At 51.3% G+C, this 26,149-nt stretch overlaps 1 protein-coding gene across 2 annotated transcripts in view; it reads left to right on the top strand.

Moving 5' to 3' along the window:
* Positions 1-11,433: 11,433 nt before the first annotated feature.
* The window catches only part of Itga3 (integrin subunit alpha 3), a 30,462-nt gene continuing 15,746 nt past the window's right edge, over positions 11,434-26,149 (top strand). Inside the window, exons 1-7 of one of the 2 annotated variants that reach the window (XM_013117662.3) lie at positions 11,434-12,036; positions 18,829-18,956; positions 19,339-19,418; positions 21,319-21,568; positions 23,443-23,529; positions 23,913-24,120; positions 24,576-24,772. In XM_013117662.3, coding sequence (XP_012973116.1) covers positions 11,831-12,036; positions 18,829-18,956; positions 19,339-19,418; positions 21,319-21,568; positions 23,443-23,529; positions 23,913-24,120; positions 24,576-24,772 — 1,156 coding nt within the window. In that variant the 5' untranslated portion in view covers positions 11,434-11,830. The remainder of the gene's footprint in view (positions 12,037-18,828; positions 18,957-19,338; positions 19,419-21,318; positions 21,569-23,442; positions 23,530-23,912; positions 24,121-24,575; positions 24,773-26,149) is intronic. The other variant, XM_005075859.4, reaches the window with a different exon arrangement.

Genomic DNA, 26,149 nt, shown 5'->3' with positions numbered 1-26,149 from the left:
CATCTCAAATAAAAATACTATTTGTGCCGGGCGTTGGTGGCGCATGCCTTTACTCCCAGCACTCGGGAGGCAGAGGCAGGCGGACCTCTGTGAGTTCGAGGCCATCCTGGTCTACAAAGTGAGTTCCAGGACAGCCTCCAAAGCTACAGAGAAACCCTATCTCGAAAAACCAAAAAAAAAAAAAAAAATACTATTTGTTCAGTGATGACTTAGTGCAAGGCACCGGACAATTTTAACTCTCCACAGAAATTCTACAACTGGGGTGCAATTATTTATTTAAATTAAATCCACTTTACAGTTAGGAAAAGCAAGGCACAGAGAACATAAAATATGCCCAAAGCTAATAGGTGACCAAATAAGGCAAATGTTTCTCCAGGGAGAATCCATTGGGGTGCTGAAGAAGCCTGAAGGATGGTGGCTTTCCTTCTTTCGTTCCTTCCTTGTTTTATTTTTTGAGACACAGTTTCTCTGTTAACAGCTCTGGCCGTCCTGAAACTCACTCTGCAGACCAGGTTCACAGAGATCAGCCTGCCTCTGCCTCTGCCGAGTGCCACCACCACTCAGCGGGGTGGTGGGTTTCTACTGGCAGTGAAAGAGGAGCAACAGCTAACGGGCAGGAGGGGGCTGGGCCTCATAGGCAGAGAGTAGACAAGCTAGGGGTCTTGAGAAAGTACGGAGCAGCTGCGAGCATCAAGAGCCACCTGACGGACCGGGCTGTGTGGGTCAGTGGTGAAGGTGGATGGAGTGGCCATGGAGGAACTCATGCTGTCTGGGAAGGGCTTGCTCTGTGTGCCATCCAGGCTGGGGTTGGGGGGAAACAGACTGATCTCCCAGAGTCCAGGTGAGAAGTCTTCAAGAGAAGAGAAATGTAGGCCTGGGCCAGATGCCAGGGGCTTCCCTAGTCCAACCCGTTTGTCCATTGGGCTGAGTGTGTGTGCGTGTGCGTGTGTGCGTGCGTGTGCGTGTGCGTGTGTGTGTGTGTGTGTGTGTGTGTGTGTGTGTGTGTGTGTGTGTGTGTGTCGGGCCCTCCCAACGCCCTCCCTGGGGATGGATAGGGCCTTGGCCCTCTTTAAACACTGGTAGGTCAGGTGGATACCATTTGCGGACAGGAAAACAAGATTACCATAAATGAATAGAGCGAGGCACTGGGGCTGCAGCCAGGCCACCCAGAGAGCTACCCAGGACCGAGAGGGATTCAGGGCAGCACTGAAAGGCCTGCAGGAATTGGCACCCAGGGGGTGTGTTGGCTGAACTCTGTGGAGGCCAGGCCAGTGTAATCTGCTCAATACCAGGGGAAAGGGCTTTTTGCTGGTGTGTTGGTCTATACTGTCATAGGGTTCCTCTGGGCTCTGGATTTCCTGTCTCTAACCTCATCCTGCACCTTGGTGAGGTTGCTAGCTTGTATTTCTCTGTAGGAGACTCTCATGGTCCCACAGACTCACCGTCCAGTCTTTTTTCTGTCTCAGTCCTCACTCCCCCCACTAAGTGCCAACTAAAGCTCACACATCCTCATCTAAACATCACATCTCTACAATGCCCCCCCACCTTTTTTTTAACCTTCATCCACCTACACACGGTCTCCTTGATGCCCTGGGTAATAATCCCCAGGTTGTCAGCTTGTTGCCTGGAGTAACATGCCAACATTCCCTTTGGGTACAGGCTGATGAAGCCCTACTCTTGACTGGGCACCTAGGTCTTCCTGAACATGGTCCCCGGGTATATCTGTGCTTGTCATTTCCGCCGTACACCCCTGCTCTTACTGTCCCCTCATCTTTTCTGCCACTTCTGCCTCTCCAGCCCCTTGTCCTTTTCATTGTAATGGTGGTGGGCTGTGCTCAGTCTCTACACTGTACCCCAAGGATGTCACCTAGAGCAGTCCTGCCACTGAGGGAACAGCCTTGATGTTCTTCAAGCCTCATCTCTCTGGTCGATTCAGGAGAGTGAGCGGGGCTGGGGGTGGGCAAGAGGGAAAGGACCAGAAAGCAAAACCTTCCTCTGGTCCCATGGAGCCCCTGCCCTGCCCCCACCGGCCCCACTAAATCTTTCCTTGTCTCCGCCCTTTCCCAGGCTCTGGCCCTTCCTCTCACCCCCACCTCAGGGGTCTGACTCATCTGTGCCCTGGGCCCTCAGCTCTGACAATGCTGTCACATCCTGCCTCCTCCCTGCCTGGGAGGAGGGCTACCCTTGCCAGGTGGGGCACCTAGCGTCTTAAAGCCCTCCAAAGGCCAGGCCTTCACTTATCCCTGAGGGTCCTAATGGTGAGCTTTTCTGGGATTCTAAAGGGACAGCCTGAATGAGAGGGGTGAGCTGTGGCCGGCTGCTCTAACCCTGCATGGGGCCACTCTGCCTTGCCCACCAGGTTCAGGCTTCCGGGAACAGTTTGTTTCTTATTCAGTCGGCCCTAGGAGGACTACCTCTTAAGTTCTGCACCAGCTTGCAGCTAGTCTTCAAGTCAGTGGTGGATATGTCCGCTGCCTTCCTGCAGGTGACCCCAGGAAGGGATGTGGAGGTGGAGGGTCCACCTGTGTTACTCAGGCTCTAGGTTATGCAGAGTAGGCCGGGAGAAGGAAGTGAGTCAGTGGGCATAGCAATTCATGCCTCAAAACTCTGACTTTCCTTTTCAACCCACTGAGCCAAAACGTTTGTCCCTACAGGATCTTGGGTGGGGGAGGGGCTGGAAGTCATTAATGTTAAAGAGACAGACCTCTTGCTCCATTCCACTGAATTCCTTTTTTGTGGGTGGAGAGCTGTGCCTTGTGCTAGGCATGTAGGAAGTTGAAGACCTGCTGAGTGTCAAGGGTTGTCATAGGGCTGGGAAATACAGGTGTTGTTGTATGGGTGTTAATGACTAGGCCCTAGTTTCGCTGCTTCAACAAGCCTGTGAGTTTGGTATCTTTGAGCCCACCATAAAGATAAGGAAACTGAGGCTTGGGGTAAAGAGACTTGTTTGAGGTTACAATTCCACCATCAGTAACGACATTGCCATCTCTGGCTCAAAGTCAGTGCAGGGCCTGGAAGTTTCCAGTGACTGTGTGTCTGTGCACACGTGGACCTGAGGGACAGTCACTGAGAGAGTGGAAACTCACAAAAGAACTGAAGAACAAACAAGTGGACATTTCCGAAGTGGTTCAGTAGGCGAAGGCCTTTCCACTCCCTCAGGAGTGGAGCGAGATCCAGAGACTGCTGGGACAGTAGGAGGACAGGAGGGCCGGCTGTGGAGGGAGAGGGACCTGTAGGATCTGAGGAGGCTGGAGCCTGGGGGAACTCTGCAGGTGTTGTCAGCATGTAGAACAGTAGCCCACAGGGGTCATGGGGAGGGTGACCTGCACTGGAAGAGTGATGGGAGGAGACAGTGGGAGCCCAGGACTGGGGGGGGGGGCTTGGATGAAACACCGAGGGCCAGCTCACTAGGTTATAGCTACCACCCTAAAGAGGCCAGGGCCAAGGACTGAAGCTTACACAGCCTCTGTCTCTCAGAGAAAGTTGCAGCTGGAGGACAAAAGGAGCCTTACAAGAGTTGGAGGGGCTGAAACCAGGTTGGGGTGGTGGGGGATGACCTTGATAACCCCAGGTCAGGCCCCAATTCCAGAACAGAGTAGACGGGTGACTCAGAGGCTGAGACTTCTAAACTTGAAAAACAGCCTAAGGTAGCAAAGAGGACTGGGGACTGAGAGCAGAGGAGGGACAGCAGGAAGTGGAGGCCAGAGGCCAGAGGCTGGGTGGCTCCCTGGAGATCTGGGAGGGAGGGATCCTGGAATGGGAGTGAAAGTGTAAAGGATGCACAGGTGAGGGCAGGCAGATGGAGGCCAGGGGCGGTGCAGGCGTTTTTTACCCATCAGCCAGGAAGAGCACAGCCGGGCTTCCAGCTGGGAGACCTATGAAGCAAGAGAGCTGGGAGATGCCCCCCACCATTGAGATCTCCAGCTTTAGACTCAGTGGCTAGGACTACAGGGTTGGAGCTTGGGGTGGGGTGCTGGTTCAGGACTTACCACCATAGGGTCTCAGGTAATAAGAGCCAGTGAGATCCAGGCATGGTGGCACATCACTATAATTGCATTACTTGGGGGCCTGAGGAAAAGAGGATTGTGGGTTCAAGGACAGCATGGGCAGGAGGCTCTGCCTCAAAAGGGAGCCAGCACTCAGGAGGCAGAGGTAGACGGATCTCTGTGAGCTGGAGGTCAGTCAGCATGGTCTACAAAGCAAGTTCCAGGACAGCCTCCAAAACAATACAGAGAAACCCTGTCTCAAACAAAACAAAACAAAACAAAACAAAACAAAAACAAAAGAACAAAACACAAAAGGAGACAAAATGGAGATAGGTTTTCCCACATTGGTGGCATTTGTTTATTTTTGTCATGCTAGGGACAGAAGTCTAGGTCACAAGCATACTAGGCATCACTCTACAATCTACCTAGAGTGCGCATGGGCACACACACACCCTGTCTTTTTGTTGTTGAGACAAGGTCTTGCTGTGTAGCACAGGCTGCCTTCACATTCACAATTTTCCTTCCTCCACCTCCCAAGTGCGGAGAGTACAGGTGAGCTTTACTGTCCAGTGGTTTTGTAATCTTTATCTCTGTCTGAGCACATAATTGTATTTCTTTATTGCATGCATGTGGTCCGTTTTTGTTACTGTGACAAATGTCTGAGAGAAACAGTTTAAAGAAGGGTTTATCTGTTCACACTCTGAAGAGTTTCGGCCCATGGTCACTTGACTCCTTTGCTGCTGGGCTATGGGGAGGCAGAACATCATAGTGGTCACGATGTGACAGAGTCAGGCAGCTTACCTCATCACAGACAGGAAGCAGAGAGGCAGGAAGGGGCTAGGGCTGGATATAACCTCAAGATGACAAGATGACGCACTCAGTGACCTACTTCCTTGAGCTACGTCCACCTCATAAAGTTTGCATCACTTTCCAGAAAGGCAGCCCAAGCTGGGGACTAGCTCTTATAACAGAGCCGGTGGTGATACTTCATAGTAGAGCTGTAGCAGTAAAACTCAGATTTACACAAAGACAGCAAGTCACTGGTAAGACACAAGGACCTTTGCCTCTAGTAGGGTAAAACCAAGTGCATTAGTTACATGGACTACCTAGATCAGAAAATGTATTTGTGCAAGCTGGATGCCCCATTCTATTCACCAGACCATTCTCTAGGCATAACTCTCTACCTATTGTACCAATCAGCTGTGGGCAGAAGGATAGAGGATCTTATTGTAGAGAAAAAGACCTGTCCATGGAGTCAGATAGCCCTAAGGGTGGCTCTAGTCATATCAGAGAGTGCTCACAACTGTGGCACCTTGGCCATCTTGGTGTTTTCAACTGAAAACTGGGTGTCCTCTGTGTCACAGGACTTTTAGAAGAACCACAATACTTGCTCATGAAATACTTGTACATGAAAAATTTAGAAATGCAATCATACAGGCAAACAGGTATGAGTATGCAATGACATACAAGAGACCTTTTGCTGGCTGTAATGGCACACACCTTTGATCCCAACACTCAAGAGACAGAGGCAGGTGGATCTCTGTGAGTTCAAGGCCAGCCTGGTCTACAAAGTGAGTTCCAGAACAGGCTCCAAAGCTACACAAAGAAACTCCGTCTTGAAAAACCAAACCAAAAGAAAAAAGAAAAGAAAAGAAAGACAAACGAGAGACAATTTGCAGGTATGTGTCCTAATGAACATTTCTGTAGGGACTTTCCATTTTTGATGAAAAAGAGTAAGAGTGGGCAGATAAAGTCCCCACCTGATTTCCCAGATTTTCCACCCAAGCCTAGAATTTGGCCATAAAGAGTCAAGGAAAGTCAGCCCTCTGTTGCGGAATATTTGTGTACACTGTAAAGGCATGTCTCCGCCTAAGGCACCTTGGGGTTGGTGTAATAAAGAGCTGAATGGCCAGTAGCTAGGTAGGAGAGAATAGGCGGGACTTCTGGGCAGAGAGGACTCTGGGAAGGAAAGAAGAAAGGAGATTTCAGAAAGACACTGAAGAGGTCAGACATATGGTACAGAGGAGAGATAACCAAGTCACGTGGCAAAATGCAGATTAATAAAAGCAGATTAAGTTATAAGAGCTAGTGGGACAAGCCTAAGATAATGGCCAAGCTTTCACATTACTAATAACTCTCCATGTCATTATTTGGGAACTGTCATTATTTGGGAAAGACTTCTCAAGACAGGTCTCCTCTGTGTAACTCAGGCTGGTCTGAAACTTACCAGTGCCAGGCTCAAGCTCTCAATCTTGCTACCTCAGCCTTCCCAGAGCTGGGAGTACAGGTGTGCGCCATTGCGTCTGTCTTTCTTTGTCTCCACTCTTACATGCTGACCCTCTGTCTGTCCTGGCCAGGCCGACCTCAGTGTGTGCCCCGAGCACTGCTCTTTCTTCCTTGCCTCCAATCTTTCCTTCTCTCTTCTTCTTCTTTGGTTTTTCAAGACAGGCTTTCTCTGTATCTTTGGAGGCTGTCCTGGAACTCGCTCTGTAGACCAGGCTGGCCTCGAACTCACAGAGATCCGCCTGCCTCTGCCTCCTGAGTGCTGGGATTAAAGGCGTGCGCCACCAACGCCCAGTAAGCATGCTGTTTCTAATTAGTTCCTCTTGCCTCATACACATCAACTGTATAGCATAACCACTGGCAGTTTAGGCTGTTTAATATTGAGTTTCCAGATTGCTTCCTGGAGTCTGGGGAGATGGCTCAGCTGTTAAACTCTAGGCTCAAAACCAAAAAGACAGAGGAGGGGGTCGGATGAAGACCTGGCTCTCGAGCACAAATCTCCACCTTTGTTCATGCTAGTTGGGGACTCAGGCCTGAGCTGAGACATGGAAGGATTATTTTGCCTTGAGGCTTAAGGTAGAGAAGGCTGAATCTGGGTCAGTGGAAAAGGAAATCTGGTAAACATATTCATGCTTAGCCACCCCCCTCCAAGTAATTTGTATCTTCTGTCGGAGTCAGAGAGTGACCTGAGTTTAGGTTCAGTAGCAGAGTCCGTCCATTTAGTTCTGCGGATCCGAGGAGACTCGAAACACACTGGACACTGATGGGGAGTAATAACAAGATGTTTTCTCCAGCCTTCTTGCATACTAGATGGGATTCCAAGGCTTGGGAGAGGAAGTCACCCTTTGCTAGGGTGAGAAGACAGGTTAGCCAGTGTCTAAGCACGGGCCACTCCATGTGTCCTTGTTATTCCTGCAGCAGCTGACTGGGGCTCTGTAGTCACACTGGTGCGAACAAAGTAAGGGCTCCAAGAAGGACGGAAGCCGCCTTCTGAGAATATTGATGTTGTCACTGTTCCAGAACCTTCCCCCAAGTTAGGCCAACTTTTGCATTTCTTCTCTCAAGGTCTCCCGCTCTAGGCCCATCTCTTGTTTGACCTCCTCTTCTTTCTCCCAGAAGCCTCCCTGGCTCCTACATAGAACACACACCTTGCATGTTTCAGTAGTCACCTGCAAAGGCCAATGGACCTCATCAAAGGTTTCATTCTAATGCCAAGATGGTTTAACACCGTTCATGAACCAAGACAGCATGAAAAGTTTTGTTGTTTACATAGTGGCAGTTTCTAGGGACAGCAGGTCCCAAATGGCTTGAGAGCCAGGAAGGAGGATAACCTGGATTTTCGCTGTGGTTGGGGGTGAGTGTTCACCCAGGGAGGGGCTCTGGGACTCTCCTTCCCTTGGACAATGAAGGGAGGCCCCATCTGTTCTCGAGGGCTTGTCCAGATGTGAGCCATTAGATTGAGAACCGGGAGAGGCCTGAAGGTTGTCCACTGACACAGCAAAAGCCGAGCTGGGGCCCATCATTTCCCATGCATCCTGTGTTTCCAGGCAGGTCCGTTCTGCGTGAGGAAGAGCTGACAGTGTAAAGTCAACTGGATGGATGAGATGAGGCCATCTAGATAAAGTCCTTTAGAACAAAGAGTTTCAGCCCTGCAGCATGGAACTGGGAGTTCTCTCTCCAGATCTCCAGCCCAGGCTCAGACAGTCCACGGTTCCCTCCATACCAGTCCACCCCCATAGGTCTGTCTGACACTTCCTACATTCCTCAGTCGGGTCTGTCTGTCTTCTACCAGTCTCCCAGATCCTGCTCCCACGTTCTCTCTGGACACTCCTGTAGACTGGAAATGCCATCCCTCATCCCTTTCCTGCTCCTGGTCCCCAGATCGGACATGCTGGTCCTTCCTGTTTGGGATAGTTTACAGAGATAAGGCCTGGCATGGAGCCCATCTGTCATCATCACATGACTCAAAGCTATTTTGGGCAGGACCCCTATCTATACCAAGTGTCCATCCTGGCCCTCCTGGCCCTGGCTATCGATACTCCTCCAGGAATAAGGCCAAGAACCAAGGGAGCTACCCAGAAGGGCAGAGGCAATGGCTCAACTCCCATCTAACTTCCTGTTCCTTGACCCCAGGACCCCAGAAGTCTCTTAAACCTTTGGTGGCTTTAGCCCACAAGCCAAAACATGAGAGGCTGAGTAGCTCTGGAAGTTACAGCTTGAATTAACATCATTCTAAGGGTGGCCAGGGACAAGTGTCCCCTCCCAAATGTCACAGAGAAAACTGTTATCACAGCTGCTCTTGCTTAGGTATGTCTGACTGTCTGAACAACATCTGCCTGGAGTTTCTCTTAAAGACACAGCTGTGGCCGATGGCTTCCAGTCCAAGCTCTGCCTTACTCCCTTGCCATAATTTGCATGGCTTTGGACATCCAAGTACACTTCTTAAGCTTTGTTCCCTCACGAGGCAAACAAGGACGATCCTGACTTTCACAGGGAGCCTGGAAAGATGAAGCGAGTCTGCCCCGAGATGCCTGGTAAGCTGTGAAGTCAGACTAGATCACTTCCTGGGCTCTGATTCTAAAGTTGTGCTCCTAACTGTACTTGGTTAAGAATGCTTTCTGCTCAAAAGCCAGTCTTCGGGAGCTAGCCTGAGCTCCATGGTGGACATATACCAGGCTGGCAAGATGCCTCAGCATGTAAAGTACTTTCCATGCAAGTGATGACCTGAGTTTGACTTCAGAACTCATTTAAAAGTGGAAGGAAAGAAGCAGCGATCCCACGAGGTTGTCCTGACTGCCATATGCATACCGCTGCAAGTTCTTTCTTTCTTTCTCTTTCTCTCTTTCTTTCTTTCTTTCTTTCTTCCTTCCTTCTTTCTTTTCTTTTCTTTCTTTCTTTCTTTCTTTCTTTCTTTCTTTTTTTTTTTTTTTGGTTTTTCAAGACAGGGTTTCTCTGTATTGTTTTGGAGGCTGTCCTGGAACTCGCTTTGTAGACCAGGCTGGCCTGGAACTCACAGAGATCCGCCTGCCTCCACCTCCCGAGTGCTGGGATTAAAGGCGTGCACCACCAATGCCCGGCTTTTTGGTTTTTTAAGACAGGGTTTCCCTCTGTAGCTTTGGAGACTGCCTGGAACTAGCTCTTGTTGACCAAGCTGGTCTCGAACTCACAGAGATCCGCCTGCTTCTGCCTCCCAAGTGCTGGGATTAAAGGCATACGCTGCCACTGCCCAGCCCACTGCAAATTCTATATGCTGAGTGGGCCTTTGCTGCTGGCAGCTTACATCTCTGGGTTTTTTTTTTTTTTTTTTTTTTGGTGTGTTTGTTTCATTTCTCCCCCTCTGGCCAGAACACTGCAATGGACTTTATCTCCTGGGACTAGTTCCTGTATGTTCCTAAAACAGAGGGGCTACTTCTCAGGAGCTAAACAGCACAGAAGTGAATATGCACTCGTTTGCAGGAAAAGACAGGGTAGCAATGTTACAAAGGTCATCGGATCTTCTGGTATCTGCAAAGCCAAAGGAAGGTTGTTTAGCAGTTATCATTTTAACCATTTAGGTGGGGCATTTAGTTAGAATTCACTGCGCCAGGCAAGGGGGAGAGAAGTTGCAAGTGATGGCTGAGGGAGGGCACTCCCAGAGGAGAGGCCTTGTCACTCCAAATCTCACCAAAATCTGATTTGTCCTTAAGTGTTAATCATTAGCATAATTGTTAAGAAGGGTTCTGGGGTTAGATACTGTGCTATTGGAATCCTAGCTGTGTGGCTTCGGCCAAATTGCTCAACTTCCCTGAGCCTAGGTTGTTCCCATCTTAAAGCAGAGGACACCTTGATGACCGGTGTGAGGACTTAATAATTGTAGGACATGTCTTCTAGTAGCTTAACTCCAGACTCATCCGGGCTGCTCCTGCACCAACGTAGGCACTTGGGACTGCAAAGAATTCAAACTTAGTTTCTGCAGGAAGAGCTGCTCCCCTCCCCCTCCAGGGCTGTGTCTACAAAGGAGCGCCCCACATGTAGAGACAGCCCTGCTCCCACCCAGAAGTAGAGTGACAGGTACAGACCCAGACTTACTAATTGTCATTAGTGAAAGGCAGCACTGTCCCTAAGGGCTGCACCTTTGGGTTCGGGAGATAAGATCATCCATGTGGAAATGAGCCTCTTCTATGGTCACACTTCGTGGATGGTGAATTCACACTCCGAAGCAGAATCCCAACTGATTTCCTGCATTCCTTTTTCCTTACTGTACACATGTGGCAGGTGATAAAAACTGACTTGAAAAAGTAGTATTTGTAAAATACATAGTTCCTGCTACATATAGTGTTTTCTTATTTTTATAAGAACATACAGAAAATGATGTTCAGGAAAAATGAGTCTTTATTCTGCAATAGCAGAAATCTGAGTTAGACTCAAAAAAGTCCATAATGACCTCCTGGAGTTCTCTTTCAGTTTGATTCTTTCCTGGATAATGAGGTCTCCACACGGCACCACCTAGTACATGACTATTGAGGATTGAGGTCCCATTCACTGCCCTTAGAGACAAATGGTGCCCTTTGCGAATTACGATTACCGATAGGTTATCATCACCACCGCTAAATATCTGTCTGGCTTTTGGGAGGAGCTGGTCCTGGCTGGGATCAGGATGAGAAGAGGTGGGTAGGCAGGACATAACATCGAGGGCACTGAGTATGAAGAAGAAGGTCCGGAGACCCGCAGTCACCTCTTAGGAACTCACAGGGGAGCGGAGGTCCGCATTCCAGGCAACCGGGCACCGACGACAGTTCAACGAAGAGCCAACTCCTGGCCTGAGCAGCCCGGACCGTGGTGGTGGTTTTCCTTTGCCAGTTGTAGCCACAGCGAAGCCTAGACAAATCCCACCTCCGGCCCCGCCCGTCCAATCAGTCTTGCACCGAAGGCTATGCTTCTAAGGAGAAGCAAGCCGCTGGGAGGGGAAATCCGGTCTTTAAGGGCTCCCGACAGGTGTCTGAGAGAGAGGGCGGAGTCAGGGTAGGAATGATGGAGAGGGAGGGGCGGCGCTGCCCCTTTAAGAGGCGGCGGCCGAGCGGGGACCTTTTCTCTTTCCCCGGAAGGAAAGCGGAGCCCGGGCTGGGCGCGCAAGGTGGGGAGGTGCAGGGCTGGGCAGTGGGGAGGCGGGGCACGCGCTGGAGAGAATCCCTCCTTCCTGCCCTCCTGGCGGTGGAGGGTTTGCCTTTCAGTTCCTTCACCTAGCTGGGATCCAAAGAGCTAACACCGCCAAGGGGGCGCGGCTAGCACCATCTAGGGAACCGGGTGCCGGGAGTCGGGCACGGTGACCTGTCCACCCGACTAGCGGGAGAATAGATCCACGGACCGAATAGATCCACGGACCTGGAAAGAGGATTGGAGAAGCGCCACCCCAGAGCAGACGTGAAGCTGACCCGGACTAGGGAAAGAAATTGCCTAGGACTCCGGGCTCAGCGGCGCTGCGGGCTTGGGTGTCCTCTGGCGGCGCCTGGAGCAGGTGAACCGTTCGCCACCCCCAGTGCCGAGCCCTCTCGTGTTTTCGCCTGGCCCGGGTGCTCGCAGCCATGGGCCCAGGCCCCCGCTGCGCGCCCGGCGATCCTGGCTGGATGCTCGGAGCCCTGGCCTTGATGGTGGCGGCTAGCGGCCGGTTCGCCTTCGCCTTCAACCTGGACACCCGATTCCTGGTGGTGAAGGAGGCGGTGAACCCGGGTAGCCTTTTCGGCTACTCGGTCGCCCTCCATCGGCAAACCGAGCGACAGCAGCGCTACCTGTAAGTCAGCCTGGCGGCGGTGAGGTGGGGTACGAGAGGGGGTCTGCGCCGCTGATGCCTGACCTAAGCGAGTCGGAGCCCTGGGCCCACTGACTTCCAGGCCTGCTGCTGCTGGCCTTTCCTTGTGAGCCAGAATTAAGGGGGCGGGTACGCCCGCAGCCCTCCGATTGTGGGGCTTGGCGGGAAGTGGATGATGGGGGGCAGTAATCATAGCAAGTGCTGACCTGGCCAGAACCTGTCTAGACGCGGCCGCTCCACGCTGCAGACCTCTTCGGAGAGCAGAAGTAGGGTCTCTGTTGCCCAGCACCCTGAGGATCCAGTATCTAACATTAGCTTCTTCCCTGTCGGGGAGAGCACTGTAAAGGAAACACGTATCGCATCCTTCTTCCCCTCCGCCTGAGCAGAACCCGAGATGGATGCGTTTAAGCCCCCATTACACCGCTCAGTTCGTTAGTGGCCACAGCAGCCACGCCCTCTGCAGAGCCCGGCTGGACGGCTTCTCAAGGGCTTGGCATTGCAGAGTGATGTGATGAAGAGGCTGGGCGTTTGGAGCTGTCCAGAGGCTCCGTCAGACCCCTGGAGGAACAGACAGTAGAAGACAGAGGAGGCGCTGTCTTAAGCCTCAGAGGCCAGAGCCCACCCGGAAGCAGTGGGGTACTCCCACCAGACGTCTCCCTGCATTCCACAGATTCATGTTGAATCAGCAGCCCTGAGTGTGTTTGTTTTGGTTTGAAGAGGGAAATGGTGTTTTCTCTTTCTTCTGCTCTCCTTTGCAACAGCTGCAAGGAGCGGGAAGAGCTGAGCGGAGTGGAGGAGGGGAGAAGGGTGTATCCAGTCACCTGCCCCTCCCCGTGAACACTCAGGCCACACCAGTCGCATCCAGGTGTCTGAGGTTTCTCTGCATGGGTTCTGTGTGCTGAGGTGACTAGCTGAGGGACCGGGGTGCCCGGAAGAGTTGAGGCTGCCCAGGGAAACACAGTGGTGATCACACAGACCTTTGAGCTGGGTGGTCTGCCAGGCATTTACTCCTACCCGGCCACTGACAGTTACTAAATTAAAAGACACAGTCAAGGGTAGGAGTGTTGAAACCACTCTCTGCTCTGGCTGGGGCCTGTAGAAACTTGAGGAAGTTTGGAATGTTCAAAGTCCAACTCACTAAAGCCTTTGCCTCTGCCCTGCTGGCCCAGCCCATCTGTACTGCCCACCTGGACTTAGCCTCTACCCTACCTGGCCCCTGCAGAAGGTAGGGCCGCCACACCCTTCTCGCCCTGGCCAGGCAGATTTAACCTTCTACCTTTCTGAGACTCTGACAGCAGATTGTTGCTGCAGCAGTGCCTTTTCCTCCCGTGTCCTAGCCCAGAGCATAGTTTTCCTATGCTCTGATGCTGCTGAAGGTGCAAGGCCCGAGCTAACACAATGGAGGAGACCTGGGGAGAGTAAAACACAATTCTGCAGTGACCCCGCCCCACTTCTGTGACTTTGAGGGAGAGAGTCCCCTCCCAGGGGCCAGTTCCCCCAGGGTGAGGTTGTACCTTCCTACGTCTGCTGGCCTGAGGGGGCATCTTGACATGGTAAAGGAGAAGCTGAGTGTGCCCTCTCCTATTGTCTTGTCTTGGCTCTGTCTCTAACAGCTGGTAGAGATCACACCTTTCTCAGTGTTAGCAGTGCTTTAACGAGACGGTGTGTCCAGAATGGTCCTGGTGTGTCCAGTGGACACCAGAAGGCTCTGGGGCTGAGAACCTCTCCCACCTACGGGTCCTACCCAAGTTGGCCAAGTGAAAGACTTCTTCTTTCTTCTCCAGGCAGCTGGGAGAATGCTGAAACTAATGGGCCTCCAAGGGCAGATGGTTCTGACCAGATGGTCTTCTGTGTCTTGCCCACAGCTGCTTCTGTACCTTACTTAGCTCTGTCTTTGTCTAACTGAGTTCAGCTCTCCAGCCCTTTGGGAGAAGCAGCTGGGATACACTGCAGCCAGCTGTGTAGCCAGATGTGAGCAGCTGCCCCAGTGTTCTAGGGATAATAAGTCAAACTACAGTCTCAGGTTCCATCAGCATCCAAGACCCCTTGGAAGAGCAGGGTGGCTCACAGGCCTTCCTTTGGGGTCTGCCAGCTGTTCAGGGACTCCTGAGAGTATATGTACAATCATGGTTTTGTACATTGTCACTGGGGGACCAGGGAGGGGAGAGCTCTGTGTAAAAGTCCAAGATAGATGCTGGGTACCCCACCCATAACCCATGCTGCTTGCTTATTTACTTATTTATTTATCTATTTATTTATTTGAGACATGGTCTCTCTTATGTGGCTCTGGCTGTCTTAGAACTTACTTTGTAGATCAGGCTGGCCCTGAACTCACAGAGATCCACCCTCCTCTGACTCCCAATCTGTGACTAGGTCCGGCTCACTTTGAGCTTTTTGGTGCTACATAAGGCCCCTTAGATGGAGAAGAGCAGCTCATTTGGGAGGTGTTCCCTGACCGTCCCTGACTCTGCTCTGTTGTTCCCTCTTGTTCTGGCCTAACTTCACTGACAGATTCCTCTAGGTCCCCTCTCCCTTTTGCTGTTGGAAATGAGGCTGTCCCGGAAACCTGGGAGGGAGTGGCTCCTGGAAATGAGGTCATGCCTGAGGTAGGCAGGGGCCTGGCCTACCTGCTGTGCTCTCTTGAAACATGCTCCCTGAGCAGGGCAGGTTCCTGGCAGCCTTCGAAGCTCGTGCCAGCAGAAATGGCACAGCATCTGTGGCTGTGGGAACGAGGCCTGATGTGGTTTCCCCTTCTCCGCTGGATTTCTCCAGTGGCCATTCTAGGCCAAAAGGCTTTGAGAGGGGCAGGAGGTGGAGGGCTGATCTTGCAGAAAAGAAAGCAGCAAGGGGGGATTGGTATCCCGTGGGGTGGCATCCACCTGTCATGACAGGACTCAGAGAGGAAGGCAGGAGGATGAGGACTTTGGCAGCTTACTGGATGTCCAGGGTACACAGTAAGACCCTGTCTCAAAAAAGGGAGAAAGGAAATGTCCATTGCAGTGAGGTGGATTGCGGTTAGACAACTCAGAGAATGCCACCAAGTTTCAAACATGGAATCCCTACTGAAAGCCAGGGAAAAGAGAAAGGAGAGAACCAGTCTCGTCCTTTTTACTTAGGGCCTTGCCAAGAGCTCAGTCTTCCATCTTTTCATTCCCTCTTCCCTCCAGCTTGTTGCTCTGGTTCTAGGGCTGAGTCACCAGGGGGGCTGGGTAGGCAGAGCAAGGAGGGGTAGGGGAGGATGGTGAGGGCTGCAGTTTCAGCCGCCATAGGAGAGCCTCTGGGGAGGTGGCTAAATCAGGCAGCGGGGCATAGAGCTGGCATCCAAGAACTGGCCTCCCCCTTACTCAGGCTGGAGTAGCTGTCTCCTTCCCTACTGCCTCCATGCTGGTCATAGGAGGGGGACAGCGATGAAGACCCCCAGCGAGGCCCTGGGGGTTCCCCAAAATCCTCCCATAGGAGCCACCACACACGTCCCTGAAATGAAGCTGCTGGGTTTTCTTTGAGCATCACTCCACCCCCAGAGTCCCGAGGGCCTCTTCTTCTTTGGGGTGAGCCAGCCTGGTGCCCTGAACTCTCTTGGGTCCCATTCCCCAGTCTTCTCAGATCCTGCATTCTCTGTTCAGTTATTCTATTAGCTTTGAACTGCCTGGGAGAGATGGAGGTATAGAGGGCTGGTCAGGGTGAAGAGTTTCATTCCCTGCACTTGGAGCTCACGGGCTCCCCAGAGGCCAGGTGGGGCTTTCTAGATGGAGCCAAATGAAAGGATAAGGAGGTAGCCGTTGAGAGCCCTTGATCTTCCATTTCACCCATCCATCTGCTTGCAGGGCGCTCTCCGCTCCCCCGTGACCAGCTCGACTCCAGGACAGGAGGTTCTATCTCTTGAGAGCTTTACTTTGCCTTTGCCCCTTCTGTCTGTGGTTGGGGGTGGATTCAGTGGTGCTCTGGGAGAGGTCAGCTTTTAGATTTTTTTTTTTAAACCTGGACCCATTTACAACTTGCACACCAGTAAGGTCTGTCCCAGTCTAGGGATTCCCTAACCCTGACTTTACATATACCTGGCTGTGGTAGGAGGAAGGTGGACCCTACCCTCTGAACCCCTTCCTCCATCCATGTGCAGGCCTCTGGCTGTAGACCACTGCATCCTGGGCTGGGAGCCAGAGGGCCTTAAAGGGCCTCTGAACGGGCCAAGTGAGAGCTAAAAATACTCCAGGGGATGTGGGGGAGCTCCCAGTGGAATCTCTCAGGAGGGAGGAGCCTAGGGATTAGGGAATTGGCCCTTTCCCAGTCCCCATCAGTGGGCACAAGGCTGGCATCAGACAAGGGCAGGAATTCGAAGACTGCATGGGGTCTTATTCTAATCCAGCCATAATTTGTGTTTGGCTCTGCCTGTTCCATACCTCAGGCAGCTAAGAGGAGGGGTCCCTCAGTTACTCTCAGCGTGGGAGGCTTGGAGACCCTGCTAGGTGACTTAGGCAGGACCATGGCAGCCATAAGGGTGGTGCATGCATCATATCATATGCCCCCCAGGTCCCCATTCACCCACTGTAGCCTCCCGCTTTCCAAGCTCATTGTAGCGGACCCCACCGCCAACTCTAAGCTTCTCTCCCAGATGAGCCGATGCCAGCCTCATCCTCCCCTCCCCCAGTGGCCGCCTGCTATCCCCAGGATGTGAAAGACCTACTTCTGTTCATCCCTTACTCCTTCTAAACAATGAAGTAGTCTGTCCTTTTCTCTCTGTTTCAGGTTCCCTAACCTGCAGTATTGGAATTCCTGAGTCCCCAGAGAGAGTCTGGAGTCAAGTTAGGGCCAGTCCTGGTACCACAGAGTGCTCACACCCGCCATTCCTTCTCTGTCAGAGAGCCCATTTGTTTCCCCCAAACCCTGCAGTAGGGGGGTTCAACTGGATTCCCATTTTACAGACACTCAAGACTCATAGGGAAAAGAAATCACTCTTGTCGCGGTACGAGTCCAGGAAGCGGGTTCCTAGCTCCCAGGTTGAGATGTTCCCACAGGCCCTAGCTTCCTTCTCTCATTTGTCAAGCATGTCAGGAGGTGGGTGTGTGCCTCCGTTGAGCCAGGGTGGTCAGGCAGGTACCCTCCCTAGCCTGAACAGAAGTTGGCTAATGGCCTGGCTGTTACATCTGTTCCCTTACCCCTCCCTAGGGCGTTCACAACACTACTGTGGGGAAGTTTTGCCTCTGCCCTGAGGAACAGCCAGGAGGGTGACGTCTGAGCTGCAGGTGTGAGGTGCAGGCAAAGGTCCACCCCTTTCCTATTCCCCCAGGCCATGCATTCCTGACTCCCAATAGGCGGAGGCACCCCAGGCCCCAGCATGCCCGGACCCTGCCCTGCCTACTCCCTGCCCTTGCTCCCAGGTCCTTAGCAGGGCTGTAGGCACAGCCTTTGCTCAGCACTTCCTGACTGGTAAGAGGCCTGGAGCCTGGGAGCCTCAGGGCCACAGTGTTGCTGGGCTAAACAGAGGGGCACCTAGGAAGTTCTGCCACCCAGGAGGCTGAGTTGGCAGAAAGGCGGCAGAGGGCATGTTCTAATCAAAATATTAAAAGGCTACAGGGAGAAGGTATAAGAAAGAACTTGGTTCTGAAGCTAGACTGCGTAGCCTGTGGTAGATGGAGATCTTCTTTTACAAATACCCCAGGATAGTCTGAGATGGGATGTCAGGGCCAATCCCGTCTGCTCTGCTTAAGTTACCCCTTTGGTGTGGGATGGGGTTCCAAGGTTCTAGCCCCCTTGTGGGGAATTTCTTGGTGTCCCTAAAGATTCTGGGACAAGCCTCTTGTCCACTCCCACCCACTGGAACCCTGTTCTTAGGCCACACTAATATCCAGCCCCACCCCATACCTGTGTACTTGCCTCAAGGTGGGGTTGGGCAGATGGAGGCTTCACTCACCTCACATAGAAATCTGTGCCTCCTAGAGCTGTGTGCTCGATAGTTCTGAGAGGAGAGATCCAGGCTTCCGACAGCTCACCCATCCTTCTCTCTTCTGCCTGCTGCCCCCAGGACTTGAACCCATTTCTTCACATCTACCTTTACCTCTGAGGCCAAAGGATTCCTTCAAAATCCCAGATCTGGGGCTGGGAATGCCCCTCAGGTGGTAGAGCGCTTACCCAGTATTCTGGAAGCCTTAGGTTAAATTCCTAGCACTACACCAAACTGAGCATGGTGGTACACACCTGAAAGCCCCAGCATTTGAAAGCAGGGGTATCAGAAGTTCAAGGTCATCTTTGAATAGGGAGTATCCTTGCCTCGGCTCCATGAGACCCTGTCTCAAAAAGAGAATGAAATAAGGAACAAAACCAGAGCTGACCTTGTCACTGCCTTGCTGGGGTCCCTCTGTGGTTCCTCTAAAGCATTTGTCATGGCCTGTATGCCTCCTGCCATGTTCTTCCTGGGTTCTGGTTGTACAGAGGGCTGGTGTCTGAGTCACCAGCTCGCTCATGCTTCCTGGCCCTTGCACATATTGTACCCTTGTCTCAGGCACTCTTTCTCCCTTCTTGGGTGACCCTGGGCCATTGTCCTCACACTCAGGTCAGGGCACCTCGTGTATAGACCTCCATGCTTTCCTTGTGAGATACTTACCAGTGTGTGTTTCCTGGCCTGCTTCCCCTGTGACAAGCTGTCCTGGAAGACGGGCTGGGGTTTATTAATGTTACATGCCCAGGACATGGTATGGAGTCCATGCTTAGTGAGTGTTGATTTGCAAGTTGGCTGGAGGGAGACTTGGAATGGCTGGTTCACCTGCCTCCCTTTCCTAGGCTTCTGGCTGGTGCTCCCCGGGACCTCTCTGTGGCTGATGGCTACACTAACCGGACTGGTGCTGTGTACCTGTGCCCCCTCACCGCCCTCAAGGACGATTGTGAACGGATGGACATCTCCGAGAAAAGTGAGAAGAGCCTGGGAGCAGAGCTAAGTCAGGAGCCTGGCAGAGGGAGCCCAAAGAGGAGATACAGGGCTAGCTTGTTAGCAAGGCAGGGTGGCTCATACCTATTATCTAACACTTAAGCCTGAGGCAGAAGGACAGCAAGGACAAGGCTAGCTATGGGCTACATAGTGAGTTTCAGAATAGTCTGAGATATATAATGGGGACCCTGACTCAAAAATAAATAAAGCAAAACTGGCACACTACTTGTCCGTCTGGGAAGAGGCGCAGAAAAAAGAGATGATATTGTGAGTTCAGAGCAATGACAGGCAGGACACAGGAGGAGGGAGGCTTTGGGCACTGGAATATGAGGGACCCTAGTTTATGAGCCCTCCCATTCCTACAGGTGACCCCGACCATCACATCATTGAGGACATGTGGCTTGGGGTGACTGTGGCCAGCCAGGGCCCTGCAGGCAGAGTCCTGGTAAGTAAGCACTTAGCATCATCTTTCCAGAACCAGGGAGGACAGACAGCACAGGGTGGTAGGGGACCCTCTGTGCATGGCTGGGGCCTTTGAAAATGTCTATTTCTGTGACCTCATATCTTCATAGGCCTGTGCGTTCCCTGATCCTTGCCTCTGGGAGAGGGTTGTCTGGCACTCTCCCAAGGCTGGACATGGCGTGGGTCCTGTGTGACCTGCATGGATGCTCACCATTCGTGGGAAAGGGCAGAGAGAACTTGGAGGGGGAAAGGGCAGAGTGTGCCCGGGGCAGCTGGGTGCTGGCAGACACTGCTTCCTGGGAGGCTGGCTACCGGAAGAAACACAGCCCTGGTGACCCTGGCTCACCCTGGCACTGATTTGAGTGCCACTCCCTACTGTCAATTGTCACCTTCTGCTGCCGACAATTCTTCAATGTCAGTCCTTGGGGAGATGTCAATTTGTTTCCCAGACTGACATTATTTTGATTTACATAAACTTTACATATAGTGAAAAGGGCAGATACTAACTTTTTGCGAGCTTTGACCAATGAGAGCAGATTTGCATCACTCCAGAAAGTTCTCTGGGCTGCCTGTGAGCAGTCACCACTGCTGTGGCCACCGCTGCTGTGATTTGTGCCTTTGAACACCACCATAAGTTGCAGGTTGGCAGACAGCTCCCCAGACCACCCTTTGTTAATCCCCGTTTGTTTGTGAGTGTGAGTCTAGAAGTTTGTTTAAGTGACTGTATGCTCTAGGATTAGCTACTTACTCACCTTTACTCAGTCAACAAATATTTGGTCAGCACCTACCGTGCTTTGAGCACCAGAAATTTAGCAGTGCCTAAGGAGAAGCGCCTGTGAAATGCTAGTGGCGCTCGCAGCTCTGACTTGACAGAAAAAGCAAATAAACGACAGCGCCACATGTTTTGAGATATTGTATAGCCCGAAGGCTAATTCAGAACACCTTTTACCCCCTGGAAGCTGGCTCTCACTGTCAGACCTGGCTGCCTGGAACTCAGTCTGCAGACCAGACTGGTTTCAAACTGAAAGACCCACCTGCTTCTGCACCCCCAGTCCTGAGTATTTAAGGTGGGTGCCACCATGACTGGCTCAGAGTCCTTTTTAAATTTATAGCTTGGCTTTTTTTTAAATGTTTGTGTTGGCTTTGTTAGGGATCAAACCCAGGGCCTTGAAAATGCTAAACCATGATCAGTCCTAAATCTATTCCACCGATTTCCCCAATAAGTGCATATGATGCGGGACTGGAGAAATGGCTCTGCACTCACCAGAGGACTGGGGTTCAATTCCCAACAACACATGTGGCAGCTCACAACAGTGTGTTAACTCCAGTTCCAGGGGGATCTGATGTCCTCACAACATACATGCAGACAAAATACCTATACACACAAAAAAATATAAAAATAAATGTAAAAGTTACTGTATGAGAAGAGCTTGGACTTGTGCTTGGAATATAGTAAGTGCTCAGTGAGTGTTTACTGCCATCACTAACACTGTTATTTTTATTTTAAATGACCCTTTCATTAAACAGCAGAGTCATTTGGGGATGAGAGAGGCAAGTTCCTAATCTCTGGATAAATAGCTCCTTGTAGACCCAGGAGCCTAAGCCCCATATTCCCTCATCCTTCTCCAATTCCTTTCACCAAGATCTCTCAGCCACTCTCAAATCCGTGCCTTCTGGTCTCCCCAGATCTGTTCCGGATCCTAGATTTCTAAGTAATGGAAAGGGGATACGAGTTTCAGTATCCCCACAGGAAGAAAAAGAAGCCAGAGTTCCTCTTTGGACCTTGGCTCAAAAGGCTAGCAGTGCCCAGGGTAAGAGATACAGCTTGCCACGTGTTTCCTGATCCTGACTAAGGCCACGTGTGTGTGTTTGTGGGTTCCTAGGTCTGTGCCCATCGCTACACCCAGGTGCTATGGTCTGGGATGGAGGACCAGCGTCGTATGGTGGGCAAGTGCTATGTGCGAGGCAATGACTTGCAGCTGGACCCGGGTGACGACTGGCAGACCTACCACAATGAGATGTGCAACAGCAACACTGACTACTTGCAGACGGGCATGTGCCAGCTGGGCACCAGCGGTGGCTTCACACAGAACACTGTGTACTTCGGGGCCCCTGGCGCCTACAACTGGAAAGGTGGGTGCCTGGGAGAAGGAGGGGCAACAACAGCCACCTGTCCCCAGTAAGCCGCTGGGACCAGTCTTTAATTCTGGCTCTCAGGAGGCGGAGGTGGCGCTTCCAGGATGAAAACTCTGTGAGTTCGAGATCTGCCTGGTCTGCAGAGAGTTCCAAGACAGCCAGAGCTACATAAGGAGACCCTGCCTTGGAAACAAGCAAACATAAAAACAAAGTATAGCTGCCTTTAATCCCAGCACTCAGGAGGCAGAGGCAGGCGGATCTCTATGGGTTTGAGGCCAGCCTGGTTTCTAGAGTGAGTTCCAGGACAGGCTCCAAAGCTACACAGAGAAAACCTGTCTCAAAAAAACCAAAGCAACAGCAACAACAACCACCCCCCCCAAAAAAAACCAAGAAAACTCTCACCAATAAATAAATAAGTAAATAAGGAAACAGATAAAATTGTGGCCTGTCTGACATCAGGTCAACCTCTGGAAACTTTTACAAACATGTTTCTGGTACAAATACTAAAATCTTAGCTTTAGGACGAAAATTGCCAACAAAAGAAGTGGCCAGCATTGTCCTGTGATCCCAGCTACTCCGAGGCTGAGGCAGGAAGATGCCACAATCCTGCCTAGGACATTGAGATCAGGCCCAGCATGGGTAATTTAGCAGGACCCTGTTTGAAGATAAAATAAAAAGGGGAGGACAGCACCAAGTTCAATGGTAGAACACTTAACTTAGTTTGTGTGAAGGTCTAAGTCCAATCTTCAGTACAACAAATTAAGAAGGGGAAAAAATAAAAAATGTCCCTCCTCTCCCCCAATCTCCCTCATCCCATTTTTCAGTGTTCCTGGTGTCTTAGGACTCCTTCCATAGTTAGTTTAGTATTTTTGAAAAGATTTATTTATTCATGTATTTTATGTATATGAGAGCTCTTCATGCACATCAGAAGGAATGTGATCCCATTATAGATGGTTGTGAGCCACAATGTGGTTGCTGGGAATTGAACTCAGGACCTCTGGAAAGGTGTTCTTAACTTCTGAGCCATCTCTCCAGCCCTCTATAGGTATCTTCTTAAATACAAACAGAATCAAACTTAATGTTCTGGTCTTCCACTTTCTCTTTTCATTCATTGTAAGTTAAAAGTCATGTTTCAGGTCAATACACACAAGACTGTCTTTTTGAGGTTATAGAAGATTTCACTGTCTTAAGATTCTTGCTTAAAGGGTTGGAGAGATGGATCAGCACCCACAAGTTGGCTAACAACGGTCTGTTATTCTGGTTCCAGGGTATCCAATGACCTCTTCTGGCCTCTGCAGTCACTGCATGCTGGTGGTGTACAGACATACATGTAGACAAAATACCCATACCTATAATCACGTAAACCAAGTATCTGCCAACAATTAGGAGCCGGAGGCCTGAGGATCAGGAGCTCAAGGCCTTCCCGATCCCCTGGACTGGAGTTACAGACCATTGTGTACCACCGTGTGGGTACTGGGAATCGAACCTGGATCTCCTAGAAGAGCAGCAGTCAATGTTCTTGTCCACTGAGCCATCTCTCAGTCAGCCCCACACTCCCATCACAAAATTCTTAAAGAGGAAGTGATTTATCAGCTGGGTGATAGTGGCACATGCCTTTAATCCCAGCAGAGGCAGGTGGATCTCTGAGTTAGAGGCTAGCGTGGTCTACAGAGTGAGTTCCAGGACAGTCAGGGCTACATATAGAAAAACCCTGTCTCAAAAAACAAAAACAACAACAACAACACAAAAGGCAGTGACTTATAAGTGGCATACATAAAAGGGGTTATTGTTATTGTTATGGAAGGTTGCCATGGTAGAGAAAAAAGATAGTGACCAATACTTTCTGCTCCCCTTCCCCAATCTTTCTGCAGGAAACAGCTACATGATTCAGCGGAAGGACTGGGATTTATCCGAATATAGCTACAAGGGTTCAGAGGACCAAGGAAACCTCTATATTGGTAAGCCCTGTGGCCCCCGGGGTGGGGGGGTGGAGGAAGCCAACTTGATCCCTAGTATACTGGCCCTTTTACCTCTGATGTGCTGTGGGGAGAGACTGCAGAGCAGATGCGGCCAGTGGCATTTAGTTCAATTAACACACACTTACTGAGCACCACCAGCGCGTGACACTCTGGTCCAAAGCTTCCAGATGCAAAATTGGCTGTGTCGTGAAGCTGAAAACCCGGTGTGCAAGGGAGGCTATGAGGGGATCTGTAGTCCACGTTTTTGCTCAACTGGCATTGAGGAATAGGAGATAATAGAGGGCGGGCAGCTAGGGGGATAGGTCCAGCGGTGAAGGGGACACATTTACTAGGTCCTTAATTGAATGCCTCCCCAATCCTAGGGTACACGGTGCAGGTAGGCAGTGCCGTCCTCCATCCCACATACATCACTGTTGTGGCGGGTGCCCCACGGCACCAACATATGGGCGCTGTCTTCTTGCTGAGCCAAGAGTCAGGTGGAGACCTGAAGAGGAAGCAGGTGCTGGAGGGCACGCAGGTGGGCGCTTATTTTGGCAGCGCCATTGCTCTGGCAGACCTGAACAATGATGGGTGAGAATCTAAGGACGTGGGGTACCCTCTGGGGCCAGGGAGACAGGTGGGGGTGTGCGGCAGGCTTGCTCAAGCTATGTCAGGGAAGTAGTAGCTTTGCGTTCACACATTGACTGTTTTCAGGGTCTTGTAATCACACTTTCTGGGAGTCCGGCTATTTGCATGTCGTTTGCATGACACCCCTGCTTGCTTGTCTGTACCTGCCATTCATGCCTGTCATTCATGAGGCGCCAATGGTGCAGGGGGAGCTTTTCCGGGTGTGATCTCTGCCTCTGTGGTTTCTCCATGACATGAGTTTTCTATTCGGTGGGTCCTGTTGGCCGTCTAGTGGCCTGTGGTCAGGTGTGTCATTTGCTCAGTTGCACGGCCCTGGGAAAATCATGCTCATTAAATGACCGTTATGTTATATATCAGGGGCCAGCCTCACACTCCCATCCCACTCTTCCCCTGCACAGATGGCAGGACCTCCTGGTGGGTGCACCCTACTACTTTGAACGGAAAGAGGAGGTAGGGGGTGCCGTCTATGTCTTCATGAACCAGGCGGGCACGTCCTTCCCAGATCAACCTTCCCTCCTGCTTCATGGCCCCAGTCGCTCAGCCTTTGGCATCTCTATAGCCAGCATCGGTGACATCAACCAGGATGGATTCCAGGGTATGAGCCCCTGCCCCTCCTTCAGCACCCTCACTGACTGAGCACCAGTTGCACCCCAGGCTTAACAGGACTCACAGCTCAAAGGGACACTAGGCAGGCTGTGCAGAGGATGCTGCAGAGGCTCGCCTTGAGTGGGTGATAAGTGGTCGGGCTGAGAGTGCACAGAAAATAGCAGGCGGCATGAGTATAGGAACTTGCAGTGTAATATACACTACCAAAATGTACACTAGGGACAGGCTGGTGAATGCTCTGAAAGCTGGGCAGAGTAAATGGGGTTTTTCTGTCTGGGTCACAGGGAGAGTAGAGTGGGGAGGAATCCAGAGAAATTGTTGGGGCAGGGATGTTATATGATGGCTTGGTACTTTGGAGGGTGATTCTGGAGGGGTGTGGGATGGAAACCTGGGGAGGTAGAATCAGGGATGTATCATTTCAGGTGATGAGAAAGGGATGGAATAAAGAGGGATCCTTAGTGGCATTGCCTTGTAGGTGTTCTGCAGGACCCGGTGGGGAAGTCACTGGGAGGACACATTAGGGCGTGAGCCGGCTTACTGAGGGAGCACTTAGCTTACCAAACGTCAGTTCTCTGACAACCTGAGTCTCCCAGAACACAGCTGAGAACCAAAGGGAAGGCAGAGGCTCTAAGAGGCAGAAAATGGATGCCAGAAAGGTCAGCCAATGGGCCCAAGCACTTCCCGCAGAAGGTTCAGTGCTTTCAGGCTAGGGTCCACTTACTCTCCCTGACTTCCTGTACAGTTACCCAGGCCTTCTCAGATCAAACGTAGCAGATGAGCCACAAGGATTGAGATCAACAACTGTGTTGAGCTTGAGGAAACATTGCTTAGCCTTTTAAAAATCTTGATACTTGAATGTCCACTATACTGAGCAAAGTGCAATTAGCGTAATATTGTAGTTATAATCCAGTTCCCTGGCTGTGTGACCTTGGGATTTGAGTCTGCTTGTCTATAAAGGGGATAAAGAATAGTAGATACCCCACAGCATCCTCTAAGGCTTAAGTGACATGGATGCTGTGAGTGTTAGCAGTGATCAAGGGGGAGTGGCTTCTTTTCTGATCTTGATAGAAAATGTCATTAGAAGAACCAAGGTGGAAAAATAAAAGAAGAACCAAGGTGTCTGGAGAAATGGTTGATGGGGGGATAGGAAAAAATGGAAACTGGGTTATTCTGGGAAATGTGGGGCGCAGCTCTGTCTGAGGCACTGATCTGCTGTCTGGCTTTGAGGAATTTTCTTCCCCTTTCCCCAGCCTCCATTCCCACCACAGCTCTGAAGCTATGAAGTTCCCTGTTGCTCTGAACAATTCTGCTGGGGTGAGGTCACTGCCATGCTGCGCTCAGTGGCCAGCAGCAGGGGGTGAAAGAG

This window comes from Mesocricetus auratus, unplaced genomic scaffold, assembly GCF_017639785.1.
Source record: "Mesocricetus auratus isolate SY011 unplaced genomic scaffold, BCM_Maur_2.0 Super-Scaffold_100007, whole genome shotgun sequence".
NCBI lineage: Eukaryota > Metazoa > Chordata > Mammalia > Rodentia > Cricetidae > Mesocricetus > Mesocricetus auratus.
This window is presented reverse-complemented; position numbering and strand designations above follow the sequence as displayed.